The following is a 17282-nucleotide window of genomic DNA, read 5'->3' as shown; positions in this document are numbered from 1 at the left end:
GACTGCCTTTTAACGATTCTTTTTCACAGAATGTCAGCACATTATTCAATATTCTTTTGCAAGAGCTACTGAAACGTTTAACAACAGAACTTGTTGACTGTACTGAATCCATCATACAAATTAATAATAAAAAATAATGCAAAAAAGCGACAGACAAGAAAGCACGTGATTTCGCATGTTGGCGACCAATTCGTACATCCTTCATTTCTTTGTCCCTTTCAGCATGAATCGACTATTCTTGGCAAAATGCCAAGCAGAGACCTACAAACGGTGGGCATACTTTACTGAGGGGAACAATGCCGAGTTTTTGGAGTTTTACCTGTACTTGAACATTCAATAAAGGTCGAAACCGGTCTGGATAGTGGCCCTTCCCTTAATGCATAGCATTATACATGTCTGCAAGGAGATGTGCTTTGCATCATGGGAGATACTAAGACAAGGAGTGATGAGAGCTTGGTCCACCTTTATCATGAGTTGCCTCAGTCCTGAAGATACTTCAGGCGCAAACTTTGTTTGCTTATGCTTGGATAAAGGATTAAACTAAATTTATTATAAACAAAATGAAGAAGAAAAAAAAAAAACAGGAAATTGGAGGAAAATCTTACACTGATTAAGGCCACAAAGGATTGATAGAGATCATACATAAATCACACAAAATGATAACATGAACAAGTATAACTGCAGAAAATCAGAAAAAAAGCGAACTAGAAGCGAATAAATTTTTAAAAAGGAAAATCTAGAAATCTTTGTTATCTAATTACGTGCTGCCAGTACCATTAAATCAAAAATAGCCTGAAAACTTAGGCAGTCAATAATTGGTCACCTCTGATTAAAAAAAAAAAAAGAAAGAAAGAAAAAAAAAAGGGGGGGGGTGATTGGCACAGCTGGCAAGAACAATCCAGCTTTCTAACTAGACAGACAATGTCTATCATTAATTTCAGCTAACATAACATTTTTAAATTTGAATATTAATTCTGGATTTTTATCATTTAATACTCTTTTAATTCTCTTCTTTCTTATATGTGTCACACATTGTTTGAAACTACACTTTTTCATTGCTGTTGTTTTATGTTTCATGCATGGGTTCTGAAATCTTTTGTGTTCTGTTGCCAATGTAAAATTTTCCACCACTCCGTGTTCTGTTTTCTACTATTTCCTTTCATTTGCTGAAGAGTCAGGTAGGTGGATCAGTCTGCCACCCCCCCCTCAATTCACTACAACAAATTGTGCTATACGAAATCTTGTCTAGTCTCTAGGGGCTCCCTATAATCATCTAATGTATATGTTATCCTCTTAAACATATCCATTACAAGTCCTCGACTCATTAACCAAACTGGATAATTTATAACAAATTTGATCTAAAAATCATCAATAATCGGATAAACTAGAAAAATGCAGTAAAACACAAACTGTATTGTTGATTTTAAACCTGCAAAATAAAAAATAGTACAAAAAATATTTCAACTACAGTGATCTTGAAATTTTCTTCCATTCAAAGACCTATTCCTTTAACTATAATCAACTCTTGAATAAATTTGTGTGTTAACTGACAAGATACTCCAATTACCTGACAGGCAAAGTGATTTCCTGTTATGGTCATATAAGTGAGAGATTAATGTATTCAGATATATTTAGTGCCGATAAACTAAATATGAAACGAGATAATAGAATAAACAATACAAAAAAAAAAATTTAACATACAGATCTGAGAGGTGGGTTACAAATAAAGTAGGTAATCAAAGACTAGAGACCATATATTTGAGGATTTTTGAATATTCTTATATCGATGATCTTATCAGCAGAAATGATTTAAAAACTACCAGTAAAAATTTTTGGCAAAAACAAAATTCAGCTATCTAGAAGCACATTTGAATGCCAATTAATGTCTCTTGAAACTGAGAGAAGACCTCCACATAGCCTTTAAAGGAATGCGGAGAACTGACTAACCAGGGATTCTGACCTAATGTCCAATCCTCACCTTCTAGTGTGCACCCTGTTGAGTATCTACTTGGATACTGAACAAACAAGGATTGGGCTGACAATTTGGGATTTAGCCGACCAAATTGTATTCTTATTGGTTAAACCAAAATAAAAAATGGTGGTACAACATGACAAAATTTCATGCCTGCTGGGGGGCGTCGCCCAGTTAAACAAGGCCCCATTGTTTTCGCCAGGGAACCAGGGCGAACAGCGAAAAGTCAGCTACTGGAACAAATCTGAAAACAAACCCCAACTCAACAAAAAAGACAAAAACTGGTGAGATCTTTCTGAGCAATAAATACAAAATGTTATATTCAGACAATGACAATCAAGGAAAAGGAGTAGCCATAGTATTCAACACAAAATACGAGCCTAATCTCCTTGAATGGCAGTCAGTCTTAAGTAGAGTAATGTGGGCAAATATAAGAATGGGAAACTGGACAATGAGACTTATTTGTGGCTATGGTCCCATAGAAGGTTCTACTAAGGTAGAAATGGAGAAATTTTTTGAGGCTTTAGAAAAAGCAACTGACACAACGAAAAAGGAAAAGTTGGTCCTTGTTGGTGATCTAAATAACAAAGTAAGAAATGCTTGTGAGACATACAAAAATATTTTGGGAAAATTTGGAGAAAAGAGCAAAGCTAATAATAATGGCAAATGCCTGATGGATTTCTGCTCAAGACACGGACTGGTTATTACTAACACCATGTTCCAACATAAAAATGTGCACAAATTCAAATGGAGAGAAGGGGCAAGGAATAAGAAAAGTCTCATTGACTATGTTATTGTTGATAGTGATGTTTTCTCCCTGGTGCAGGACACCAGAGTGTACAGATGATTTGAAATTGGAATTGATCATTATTTAGTCTTGAGCAGGATAAAATTGGATTTCATATCGAAAAGAATAACATGTAAGAAAGTTTTAAAGCGAATAAAAGTTGAGCAGCTCTCAGATGTGAACTGTAGACTAAAATACACACAAAGATTATTGAAGAAAAAATGAAAGAGTTTGAGAACAGGAATCAAACCTTGGAGATTCAGTGGCAAACTCTGAAAAAAACATTAATTGATTCTGCCAGAGAGGCATGTGGTAAGGTTGTCTGCAAGGATAAAAAAAGTCAGAACTCTCTGGTGGACACAGGAAGTTAAAGAGGCAGTGAAGGAAAAGAAGCATATCAAAAGTTCCTGTCAAATAAGTCAGCTTGTGCTCTTAGAGAATACAGAGACAAATGCAAGAACACTGTGTAAAACTAGCTAAACAAAAATCATGGGAGGACTTTGGCAAGGATATAGAAAATAAATATCAAGAAGGTGGGAAAATATTCTGAAGGTTGTTGAAGAAGCTTAGAAATGGAGGTAGGAGTGTAAAAGGAGTTAGAGATGATAAAGGTGACATGAAAACGGGAGAAAAAGATATCCTTGAAGTATTGAGTAATTACTTTGAAAAACTGCTAAATGAAACAAGCAGTGTTGACAGCACAGTGGTAAAAAACACTGACCAGGCATGCAGTCAGGAATACATATCCATACTTGAAGTAGAAAAAGCCATCAAAGGCTTGAAATGTGGATAGGCAGAGTAGATGATAGTCGACCAGAAATCCAGAAGTATGGTGGTATAAGAGTCTTACAGTGAATGCACTGCATAGTTCAGAAAGCCTGGACGGAGGGACGAATTCCCGATGATTGGAGTAGAGCTCTCAATAGTACCCATATATAAAAAGGGAAATAAAACTAAATGTGAGAATTACAGAGGTATTTCCCTACTGAGTGTTCCTGGTAAGATATATGAAAGTATACTTGAGAAACGGTTGAGAAGAATTGTGGAAGAAAAGCTTGGTGAAGAACAAGCTAGACTCAGGCCAAATAGAGGCCGTCAGGATCAGATCTTCACTTTACGACAAATAGTCGAGAAAGAGAATGGGAATATAACTTGAAAATATCAACTATGTTGTGAATGGAGAACCTGTGGAACAAGTAAAACATTTCAGCTACTTAGGCACGATTTTTACTGAAGATGGTAAATTAAATATAGAAATAGACAGCAGAATCAGCAAAGCTGGTATGGTGGGAAGTCAATTGAATAAATTCATATGGAATAAGAGAGAAATTAGTCGGAACACTACATTAGCTGTATACAAGACCAAGACAGTGTTCAACCAGTTTTAACTTGTGGATCTGAGAGCTGGGTCAGAAGTAAAACACTTTACCAAAGACTAGAGATTGCAGATATGAGAGTTCTGAGAAAGATTATAGGTGTGAACAGATGGCATCAATGGCAATATCATATTAAAAACAAGGATATTAGGAAAGAACTTGACATTGTCAGTATCCAGGAATGCGTTAGCAGAGCTAATCTCAGGTGGTATGGTCACTTAAACAGAATGGGCGAAGAAAGATTATCAAAATAAATGTTCTCTGCCAGGTTGGCAGCAAAACAACCCAAAGGAAGACCAAGATATAGGTGGATTGATACGGTACAAAGTGCCTTTGACGATAGAAATATAAGATCTGAAAACGTTGGAGTCTTGACAAGTAACAGACTGATTTGGTGGAAAATTGTAGATAGGAAGTTACTAATGATGTAATTTTTTTCATGTAGTACTATCATATCCTGTACACCTCTTGGGGGTACATGGCAGGAATTTGATGATGATGATGAAGCTTTAATGTTTAAACTCTCCTTGCATATATTTATAAAGCCCTACCTTTTCACCCACTCGCATAATCAAGGATTCCAGACGATCTTCAATCTCTTTTGGTTCTGCACTCATTCGCCTTCTTTTCCTACTTCGGCCATCTATATAAAGGAAATAAATTTAATGTGTTAATATAAATGCATTAAAATGTGTAAATATTATGCATCAGAAATGGATTTCATATTAAAGACACTGTGCATTGGTACACCCCACTCTCACTCTTTCACCAACTACGATATCTGAAAGTCAAAAACAGATTGATCAGAATAGAATGTTTAAATTGAAGTATAATACTAAGACATAAACACACAATATTATAGACAGAGTTAAGTTGAACATGCCACCAGAATTCAGTAGATTATTCAAAGATTAGCTGATGGCCTTGGTGGTCCAGTGGTTAGTACACTTGCTCTGCAATCCTCAAAAAAAATCTCTAAAGAATCCTCACAGGCATGGGTGTTTATGGTTGTATTTTTGGTGAGAGATGAATTTCATCACCTGGTGTGAGATCATTGCTTATCTTCTTATTATTATTATTATTATTGGATGCCTGAGGTGGCTTGTAAAAGCTCAATGTTTAGTCTCAAGAGTGAAGTTCCAGGATTATGTAAAAATAATAAAATAAAAAATAATATTATATATATATATATATACAGTCGAACTTCGTTATAACAAACAACACAGGACCAACAATATTTCATTATAACTATTACTCACTATATCAGTGAAATCTACTCCTAAATTATTTTAGGAGGTAGATTTATTTTATAAATCTATTTACTGAGATTTATTTTATAATTCTTAATGACTTGATAAAAAAATTTAAAAAAAAAACAAAAATATTAAAGAAAAAAAAAACATAATTACATACCTAGATATTATTTGTATGAATATGCTTATATAAACTACAATACACTTAATATTAAACACTTTATTTGTCCATAATTTTAAAATCCGACTTAATACTAAAACATTTTATTTCTCTGTAATTAAAATCAATACTAATTTGTGGCCTGGTTGACTGAGTGGGTAGTGTACCCACTCTCCAACCAACAGACTGTGGGTTCAAATCCTGCCAGGATGATTGTGATTGTCTTTAGGTGGAAGACAAATTTCATCGCTTGATACAAGACCACCGTCCCTACTTACTGGAGGTCTGAAGTGACTTGAAAAAGTTCAATGTTTGATCTCTAGAGCAGGGCTTCCGAACTACATAAAAATAAATAAATAAATTACAAAAAAAAATCCTTTGTCCATTCAAGGCACAAATGTGCCACAGTTTATTACCTTTCATTGGTGACAACCACATAAAAAAATAAAATAAATTAAATTAATAATAAACATGTCAGTTGATCTTTTTAAAAACCATCATAATGATATTATTTCAGTTTTTAAATCAATCCAGGCAACCATTATTACGTATAAAATTGGTACATTCAAATTGTTTAGTACATTTTTCCTCTTGAGCCTTCAATATCGGACTGTCTATTTGAGAATCCAGCACTTTATTATGTAGTGAACCACTGAAGCAATACCTCACAACGTTTGTAAGCTCACTTTCTAATTTTTTTTTTTTTTCCACAGTTATGTTATTTTCCAGTGCCGATATGTAAGCATCTTTATTCTTCCACAATGTCAATACTGTTCAAAAGGACAAAGAAAACATTTTACACATTTCAACATTTTTCACACCATGTCCTAGCTCACGAATAATTCTGACTTTTTTACAAACTGAGGTACACCTTCTTTTAGTAGACATTTTTCAACAGAAGGATTTGTTTTTTAATGATTTTACACTTATTACAGTGTTTGGATAAAGTGGGGGGGGGATATGGTCCCAGTACAAGATTAGGTTATAAACTGGCCGGTAATCTGATGTTCATAAAAGCCAAATCACTACTTTCATTTTTGTCTATTCCAAGAACTACCCAAGCAATTAAGAATGTTTAGTTACCAAAATTTGTATGGTATATCTGTGTAGCATGCTGTCATAAAAGTGAGCAATTATATGGGAATAAGCATAAATTAAAATCATTACAGATGTGATCTTGTTATTTCCATGCTCTTACAACAGTTTGACTGTATGTGTGTGTACACAAACACTCACTGCTTGAAAACAAGTCAATGGACACCATAGTGTGAGGAGCAAACAGCCATGGAGCCCACTTGAATAAAATGTAGGACCCTCCTTTTGCTGCAATGACTGAAGCAAACCTATGGGGCATAATTACCACAAACGTAAGATAGTGATCGATGAGAATTTTGGATCGTTCTTTCTGTAAGCATGTAATGAGCTTCTGGATTGTTTTGGGGCAGATGTACCTCGATCTCACCTGACGTTCCATTTCATCCCATAGATGTTCAATAGGATTGAGATCAGAGCTCTGTGGAGGCTAGTCAAGTGTGGTGACATTCATCCACAAAACATGGAGTTACAGTAACAGTCTTATAACATGGTGCACTGTCTTGCTGAAAGAGACAATGGTCAGTTCCCTAAAAACACTACAAAGAAGCATTGCACTGTTCAGAATGTTCAGATACCCCTCGAATTCAGTGTTCGTGGCACAACAAACAGAACTCCAAGGCCAAACCAGGAAAAACAGGACCATACATCACATCGCCACCTGCGAATTTCATAGGCAGGATAACACATTCTGGTAAGAGACATTCGCTGGCATCTGCCACACCCATCTATCTGCTCGGTAGAGGATATAGTGTGTGATCACTCCATAACACAGCTTTCCAACAACTTCCACATACCAGTGTACACGCTCTTTGCACCACTGAAGACAAAACTGCAGGCTGATTCAACTAATGTGGGCATGCATATTGTGATCCTACCATGGAAATTCATGTTGTGAGCCTTGGATTTGAATGTTTTTTGTGTAATTCCAGTGGATGCATGGAACTCTACATTCAACATGTCAGATGAAAAAACACCAGTTTTTTACATATCATCCTTTGTAGCACCTTATGATCATATTCAACGAGTATGATAGGTCGTCCACTGTGGGTAGCACTTACAGTTGACTTCTTGCATTTCCATCTCAGTATGGTATCACTGATTGATGAACTGGGATGGCCCAATTTGTCATCAATTTGGCAGATAGGTCTGCAACATGGCATCTTATCACAATGTCTCTTTCAAACTCCATCAATTCCCTTCTTGCAGCCATTTCACCCAGACACAATTGTACTGACTTGGGACTATCGTATTTCTCCAATTTATACTGGCAATAAACCCATGACTCATTACATGGCATGATGCACCCTGCATGTAAGATGTCCACTGACTTCTTTCCAAGCAGCATGTGTGTGTGTGTCAGTAGCATAGCATAGTGCGGCCATCCCCGGGGAAGCACTTTTTTTGGGTTTTCACGTGAGACACAATTTTATTTTTCGACGATTCTTTTATTTATGTTAACTTAGTAATTTTTATTACTTAATTAATAATTAGTTTTTAACAACTATACTTACAACTAAAATAAATAAAATATAACAAAACTGTTATATTTCCCTATCATACTATAATTCAAATTCTTAAAAATAAAACAATAAAACGCATGGCACAGCATTGTTTTATTGCTTATGCCTGCAGCTGCATTTCAGCAGCGCCACTGCACACTCACTACACATTTGCGAAAACGTTTTTTTTTCTTCTAATTTTGAGTATAACTAAGGCCATCGACAGAATTTTAGGATCCTTGTTATTCCTTATGTAATTAATTATGAGTTATTATGAACATCTTTCTTTTTTCTTATTATTCTTTCATTCTTACTTATGACAAAGCGAATAAAAGAAAGTGGTGCAGCCTTTAGAAAAAAGAAAAAGGCTAGGGAGAAAGAATTAAAAAAGAATGAAGGTGCACTACTGAAATACCTCAGCATTTCAGTAGTGAAGCAGTTTCCAAATTCAAACCATCATGAAAGTCAAGTGATTCTCCAACTTCAACAAGCAATAAGGAGTATAACGAACAAAAAATTCCAGCTGTTGACTTAAAAGATGTTGGTCTTTGGCCAAGTAAAATTGACACACTGATCTTACTGATACGTTAAACTGCATCTGTGGTTTAACATCTAGATTCTGATTTCGGTGAAGCGATTCGTGAGGGTGTGTCATTCAAAGGACGAAACAGAACACTTACACGTGAGTGGCTTTTTCAAACTCTGCCAAATAATGAAAAGATGTTGAGGTCTTGGTTGGTGTATGCTCAGTGACGTAGCTAGTGGGGGGGGGGGTCTGCCCCAGGCAACACTTTTCAAGCAAGACACAATTTTATTTTTCGAAGATTCATTTATGTTAACTTAATAATTTTATTACTTAATCAGTAATTAGTTTTTAACAACTATACTTACAAACTAAAATAAACATAGAGTTTTTATTTATTTCCCTATACTTCTTTTTTGGTGTGTATTGGCGACAAACTTGCCACTGTTCGTGCGTGTCTATAAAGAATAAATCTTTTGCCCATCTATCGTATTAATATACTAAAAGTTTATTAATGGGAGAGACTTGCACAGAAAAAAAAAATAATAATAAAATAAAACAGTGATTGGGTGTTTAACAGAATTACTTTGAATAGCTGAGAAAACCTAAGCCAATCATTGTCAGATTAGGTATCTGATGAACTTTCAGTTTTCATCTATGTGAGTAAATGCTAACTTTTTTTTGTGTGTGTGTTAAATAAGAGGACCAAGAGAATAAGAACCTAGTAAAACCCACACAGGAGAATGGACCCAACTTGTCCTTAAGAGAATGCACGACAGAAAATAACCTGCAAAATGGGCAAAAAGAAATTAGTAAGTTTAGAAAGCAAAGAAGTCTGTCTTCTCAAGACACCTTGAAAATATGGACCAAAAATCATACAGATATCTAATCAAGGAAGCAGAGAATGGTGCCAAAGTTTCTTATTTAAAAAAAATAATAATAATAATAAATCTTTCATAAAAAATTATGAAATGAATATCCTAACCATTAAAACAAAATGTGGATTTAGCCAAATTCAACACCTGTTGCAAAAACACTTCTGTGGAACTAAGGGTGTAAGCACAACAAATTAAAATTTTCACAGTAATCAACTTCAGAATAGAATAGATAAATTATAAAACTTATAATTGATCTTTCTTTCTACATGTATCAGTTTTCTTTCTGTAGATAGAAACTTCTATCAGGCTGTCTAAGCACAAGTAATCTAGAAAGGGAAGACAATTATGAATTTCACTCTAACAAACTACACCCTATGTTAGATGGAGGCTGATATACATATATGCTTGAAGTTCTGAATGGAATTCCAGATGACAAAAATATGGAATTTTACATGACAAAAACATTGTATACAATTAAGGATGTAAAGGAACTTGAAGGTTGTAAAAGAAGTTGAAGCAATATTTTTGCCATCTGGAATTCCTTCCAATCATGAATTCAAATATTTCTGCATAAGATCAACTCTCTTCACCACAGAATTAGTTCCCAGAAGATAAAAATGGAATCCATAATTAACTTTTCTTTTCAGACTTCTTGTATTTAGACAACCTGATGGCAGTTCTCTGTCTACAGAAAGACAGACTGATTGAATGTCTTATCACCATTCTGTCCAAAAGTCTGATATCTTCAAAATCTTAATCCACTGCTCACAGTCTCTGTGCCACAGAAGTGCTTCTACCAAAAGAATTCAATGTTATTAAATCTGCAATTTGTTCTAATGGTTAGATCATCCATCTCATAGCAAAAATAATAGAAAACATTATTTATCTCTACAAGATGTCTTGAATTGCTATTCCTTATGTTTAAGATTCTTCAGAGAATGCAGTATGACTTGAATACTCTGAAAACTTGCAAGTCATTAAACCAGTTTGTAAGCAACCTGACTTCTTGTATTTAGACAACCTGATGGCAGTTCTCTGTCTACAGAAAGACAGACTGATTGAATGTCTTATCACCATTCTGTCCAAAAGTCTGATATCTTCAAAATCTTAATCCACTGCTCACAGTCTCTGTGCCACAGAAGTGCTTCTACCAAAAGAATTCAATGTTATTAAATCTGCAATTTGTTCTAATGGTTAGATCATCCATCTCATAGCAAAAATAATAGAAAACATTATTTATCTCTACAAGATGTCTTGAATTGCTATTCCTTATGTTTAAGATTCTTCAGAGAATGCAGTATGACTTGTATACTCTGAAAACTTGCAAGTCATTAAACCAGTTTGTAAGCAACCTTCCATCTTGCTTTCTCTTAAAGTAAACTGGATCCACTGTCTTATATTGGTTTTCCAAGAATCTTGCTCTTGTGATCTTCTCTTACATAGAACAAACAGAAAGGTCAGCATTTCTTTGCATGAAAAACTGCATCATATACTTGAAATGTCCAGTCTTACTTAACATGCTATCTTTGTCAGACAGAGAATACAGCCCTCCATAAGTCATTTTGGTATGGAAATAACTTATGATTTTACAAAGGACTGTTAACCTCAGTTCTACAAACTAAATTGAAATATAGGAATGGCTGTCTTGGATTTTCCAATTTTTTGAGGCGATTCTCTTAAACAACCAACATTACTTAATTATTTTCTATTTTACCTATTAATAACCTGCTGGAGGTTAGACATAGTTAACTATTAAAGAGTACAGGAATCATATCATGTACCTAACTGTTATACTTAAATTTAAGCACACTATGTTCCACTATGACTTAATTGGATCCCAGTTCACAGAAGATGGCCTCAATACTAGGTGAAAATTCTAATTCATAATAGTGTTTTATGGTATAAACATCTGAAGAAACATCTTGATCAAAGACTAGAGACCACAGATATGAGGGTTCTTAGAAAAATTAGGAGAGTGAACCAATGGCATCAACGGCAGAATCATATTAATACTGAAGATATTAGAAAGGAACTTGACATTATTAGCATTCAAGAATGTGTGAGCAAAGTTAATCTAAGGTGGTATTGGCCACTTTAATAGAATCGGTGAGGAAAGGTTAGCAAAACAGGTTGTTTGATGCCAAGATGGCAGGAAAGAGACCCAGAGGAAGACCAAGGTCTAGTTGGATTGATTCAGTTAGAACTGCCTTAGAAGAATGAAATGTTAGACATGACAATATCAGAGTGCTTACAAGCAATAATAAACTTGGAGGAAAATTGTGGATGAGAGATTAATAATAATGTAAACTTAATCACGTAGTGCTGTCATAGTAACCTGAATACTCCTTGGGGGTATATATCTGGAAACTGATGATGATGACATATGAAGAAAGAAATTTACAGAGTCTGTAATATTTTGTTGGATTTCAAACCAGCATCTTCAGCGCAAAAAATTAAAACTCTCGTTAAAATGCTCTACTCGGACTGTAGCAGAAACAATTTATATTATTTTATATTTATATTAATTGTAACTTAAAAGGGACTAATGCCTTATCAAGACACCCTCTAGGGGCCAGATAAAAACAAACAATTCAGAGATTTCAAGCTAAATGTAATCTTAGAATGACAGTCTACCAGATCTGGTGCAAATTAATGTAGCCACCACACTTAGAGGTTAGGGGAGAATTTCATAGCTGATGCCAATTCTAAAAACAGTCTCTCCGATCAAAACTGACTTTTATGCAACACATCTGTCTTCTATTTAATACTGTATGAAAGAATACCCACAGTACAATCTACCAGTTCTGATTTTGCCATTTAATGAGCACAAATGTAGTTTATTAAGTTCATCAAGGGGATCTTAACAGAGCTACTAACCTGTCCAAAGTTGCAAGCACATGGAACCTTATACACTCCAGGATATGCAAGAGGATAAGGAGACTAATTCACAAACCCAATACCCTTCCGCCTCAGCATCCTACAGTTGACAGCATAACCAGTCCCACCAACTCTCCCTCCACCGAAGGACAGCTCTTTCCTTTATTAAAAATTCTTATTATTTTTTAATATATATCACTCCCACATACAAGGGAGTGCAAGGTCAGACATGGTCAGATAGCCTTGACCTTCTTAAACCATGTTTTTCCCCTGACATTTTAATTATTTCAAATTCACTAAACATTATGACATAGAGTCTAGGTGCTCTCTACATAGGCAAACATGTCAATTTACCCTCCTGAAATTGGGTGATATTACTATACAATGTGATACTGCTTACTCCAGACATCCCTTGACTATTTCCCTTACACTGTGAACATCCTTCCTTTGCGGATCTTTATACCATGGAACTCTTCAAGCTGATTCCTAAGTGTATCATAATCATCTCCCTTGTAGTTCCACATATAGCCCTTCTTAAGAGGAATTTCCACATTTTGCTACCTTCCAAGTCATGACCACATGATCACTTTCCCCAAATGGAGGCAATGTAGCTGCCTTAGTTATGAACAGGTCCTCTGATTCCATAACAGGATCCAACACTCTAATGCTCCAAAACTTAAATGCATCATTTTTTTCCCCATTCAATATACATATTTAATCTGCAAGGCACAATACAGAGCTTTATATTTAAATAAAATCTTAAATACCGAAAGTTTTTTTGTTTCGTTTTACTCAAATTGGGAAAACACATTGGCAAATAGAAGACTGGTGGCATGGATTAGAGACTGAGTAAGTGATATCAGCATGTTAGGGGTGGTATCCCAGAAATGAAGGGTAACAAGTGAGGTGCCAGAGGGTTCTGCATTAGAGTTACTGTTATTTAATTTATACACTGATGACACAGCATCAGGCTTCAAAGGACACATTCAGTTTTTGCAATGATGCAATGTTGGGAAGAGTTATGAAAAATAACTCTGTTAGCTTACATGAAAAGGATTTCAATGGGCAGGTTCTGTGGGCAGAAGAGTAGGAACTTATCTTCAATGCTGACAAGTGCTAAGGTTTTGCATTTCAGGGAGAGGAGATGGAATGCAGTATACTATATTAGTGGAAATGCATTGCAAGTGGTAAAGAAGGAAAGGGTTTTGGAGACAATTGTGGATAGAGGAGTGAAGTTCAGAGGACACGTAAAATTACATACAATGAAAATGACATTAAGTCGTGACAAAGTCCATTATATAAGACATTGAAAGAGTTCAAAAGAAAATATGTAAGATGATTTCAGGACTGTAGAATGCTGACTATGAGAACAGATTGAGTAACTGACAGTTGTTGCATTTGTCATACAGGCAGAGGAAGTGTAATATGAAATTGGTGAGGGATTTTTATAAGGCAGATACAAGAGAAATTTTTCAAAACAAGGTAGGCAGGAAAAGAACAAGAGCTCATACATGGAAGATGGACAAGAGTTCAGTGAACAGGAGAGTGAAGAGCTGACTTTTCTCATCACAAGAAACAAGTAATTGGATTATGCTGTCAGAGAAAGTGATATATGCAACATCGGAGAATGAGTTCATGGAGTTGTATGACAAATAATTTTGTGAGTGTGACTGAGTGTGACAGGAGAGTGAAGAGATGACTTTTCTCATCACAAGAAACAAGCAAATGGATTATGCTGTCAGAAAAAGTGATAGATGCAACATTGGAGAATGAGTTCACAGAGTTGTATGACAAGTAATTTTGTAAGTGTGACTGATTATGTTGAGAGTTGTTTTTGTTGTTTTAGATTTTAAGTGTAAATATGATGAACATTAATGTTATAGTATGCCCACACTTGCTTGAGCTTCGGTTGGCTTTGTGCCAAGAATAATGGATTCATGCTGAAGGGGAGAAAGAAATGAAGGATGTACAAGCTGGTTGCAAACACACGAAATCACATGCTTTATAGGTAAAATTTTCCAACTGCTATACAAGCAAAATAGTTACCACTACAATGATCATAAAAGAGAAGTTAATTTTCCGACATGTAATAATAACAACTCATCCCACAATAAGGTTTGATTACCCTATTATTAGAATGGATTCTCCTTCTGTTAACATGCGCAGAGTGGTCAGAGTGTTAAAGAGTCTCGTATCTGTGAGCGTACTATATATGCTGAGTGGATTATTATTATTATGTGACACCTCCAGGGAGAAAGACTCATCAAGGGAGGTCACCTACTCTACAGCTCTCTGTCTCCACCACTCAATTCCCAACTATATCAACGCCATCTACTGCCCGCCACCACAACTAGTATTTTCACAGACACTCACAAACATCCATGCCCATCGCGGGATTCAAACCCCCGGATACGCTCTCCCGCAAAAAGGCTAGAGAACAGATATGCTAACCACTCAGCCAACCAGGTTGGCTAAGTCTTAGAATCCTTGAAAGTTCAATTGTATATAGTAATAATAATAAATAACGTCAAGTGCAGAACTGCTTAAAGTAAGGTTTCTTATTTATTAAGCCTTAAGATAATTACCCCAGCACGTGTACGAAAATTTGTCATTTTTTCTTCGAAGTTAATCAACTAATCTTTTTATAATAAAGTGACAAATGCGTTGGATAAGGGTATTGCATATACAGTAGTATATTTAGATTTTGCAAAGGCGTTTGATAAATTGCCACATGACAAGCTGGTAATTAAATTGGAACGGATGGGGCTGAACAGTAGATTGGTTCACTGGATTGGAGATTGGTTGTCTGATAGGTATCAGCGAGTTGTCTATGGAGGAGCGATATCCCAGAAGAGGAAAGTTACTAGTGGTGTACCTCAAGGGTCTGTTTTGGGTCCATTGCTGTTTAATTTGTATGTAAATGATATCTGGAGAGGTCTGAATGGTGATGTGCAGTTGTTTGCAGATGATGCAAAGTTGGGCAGAGCTATCAGGAGTAGTGTGGATGCTGTAGCTTTGCAAGAGGACTTGAATACACTGTCTGAATGGGTAAATAAGTGGGATGTCAATTCAATGTCTCAAAGTGTAAGGTTTTGAAATTTGGGAAGCAGAGATGGGATATAAAGTACACAATCGGTGCGAATATCTTGGAAGAGGTAGAGGAAATGAGAGATCTGGGGGTGATTGTAGACAAGGACCTAAAATTTCGGGGACATGTTACTAAAATAGTGAAGACAACACAGCGGATAATGGGAATGATGCGGAGGACATTGACTTGTAGAAGTAAGGATGTTATGGTTCCTTTGTATAAGGCTTTGATCAGGCCACATATGGATTACTGTGCACAGATCTGGTCACCTGGTTTTCAAAAAGATGAAATTGCATTGGAAAAAGTTCAGAGGCGATTGACTAAGGTGGTTTCTGGTCTCTGGAATGTAGAGTATGAAGACAGATTGACAAAATGCAATTTGCAGAAATTGGTGGATAGAAGGAGGAGGGGGGGGGAATATGATTGAGACATATAAGCTGTTGAGTGGTCATTACCAGATTAACATCGGGGAGGTTTTGCACAGAATGGGTGAGGATAGCAGGAGAACAAGAGGTCATTCCTGGAAGCTGTATAAGGAGGGTGTGAGCAAGGGAGTGAGGAGCAGGTTTTTTGCATGGAGAGTGGTGAGTGACTGGAATGCTTTGCCCGAGAGTGTGGTGTGTGCAGAGACAGTGAATATATTTAAGGCACAGTATGATAAACTGTGTGTATAACAGTGGACCTCCCACGATGAGTCTTTGACTCCATGGAGGTTTTTATAATAATAATAATAATAATAATATTCATAACTATGAGGTGAAAGAACGGGATCAAAACCCACGTGCACCCTTTTGGGTCGCTCACTGATTTTGGGTCACTGACTAAATCTCACTGAAATTTAGATTGACCTTGTAGATCACAGAGAGTTTTTGAAGAGGTACCCCTCACTTTAAAAGTACAGTTACTGTCTTATGTAATTCATTACGTTTACATTTTGCAACCAATTGCAAATAAAGGAACACTTGCTGAAAACGTGTAAATCTAGGGAAACACTCTGCACAGTTTCAAATAACCATTTTAGGCATTGGCTTATTCTCAATCAAGATAACACAGAATCCAAATGTTGCACTTACCATCGTCTTCATAATTTCTTCGTCGACTCATTTTATTTATAAAATTTATTATCAACACAGCTTAAAAGGCGTAAAAGTAGAAATAAAGCGAGTCAAAGTGAAAACAATCACAAATCTTTAACTAGCAACACAGAAACTCACTCTACTGACAACAATGAGCAGTACCGGCTAAAACGATCGCAGTGAAAGTCATCAATGTGAAAAATCGCACACAAAAAGCCAATAATATCAAGCCATATTCTTGTTTTAGATTTTTACCCAAGTGTAAGCACATAAACTTTGCACAAACTTTGTAGTAATATCTAGTCTATATGGATATAGAGGCTGATGACTTTAACTGTTGATGTTATGCAACTTTAGTATATTCCTGGGAGCTGTGGTAATGAGGAAAGTTCAACCAAGAAATCCTCTTGGTTATAATCTCGTTAATGACAGTATACTTTATATTAGAGCTAAGGCTCATCCTACTAAAGTGTCAATCGTCGTAGTTTATGCTCTCCACACAGATAGGCCTGATGAAGAGGTGGAGAAATTCTACGAAAACATACACACTCTGTTGGACTGCCTACCAAGGAGAGATTTACTTTTCTTAGGGAAAATGACAGTTAGTCTTGAGTGTGACATGTTCCGTCTGACACATAACACCCGTACTAGACGGGTCTTATGTGCCAGACGGAACATGTCACTCTCAAGACTGGCAC

The 17282-nt window shown here is 35.9% G+C and overlaps 1 protein-coding gene across 1 annotated transcript in view; it reads right to left on the bottom strand.

The window, feature by feature from the left end:
- Cbp80 (Nuclear cap-binding protein subunit 1) overlaps window positions 1-16720 on the bottom strand; it is a 462862-nt gene extending 446142 nt beyond the window's left edge. Inside the window, exons 1-2 of the mRNA XM_090406510.1 lie at window positions 16582-16720; window positions 4687-4778 (exon numbers count right to left, since the gene is read on the bottom strand). Coding sequence (XP_090262636.1) covers window positions 4687-4778; window positions 16582-16612 — 123 coding nt within the window. The 5' untranslated portion in view covers window positions 16613-16720. The remainder of the gene's footprint in view (window positions 1-4686; window positions 4779-16581) is intronic.
- Between the last annotated feature and the right edge of the window lie 562 nt (window positions 16721-17282).

The sequence above is a fragment of the Typopeltis vanoorti genome, chromosome 16 (genome assembly GCF_054136105.1).
Source record: "Typopeltis vanoorti isolate ZY-2024b chromosome 16, IOZ_Tvanoo_1.0, whole genome shotgun sequence".
Taxonomy (NCBI): Eukaryota; Metazoa; Arthropoda; class Arachnida; order Uropygi; family Thelyphonidae; genus Typopeltis; species Typopeltis vanoorti.
Note: the sequence above shows the minus strand (reverse complement) of the source record. Positions and strands in the feature narration are given on the sequence as shown.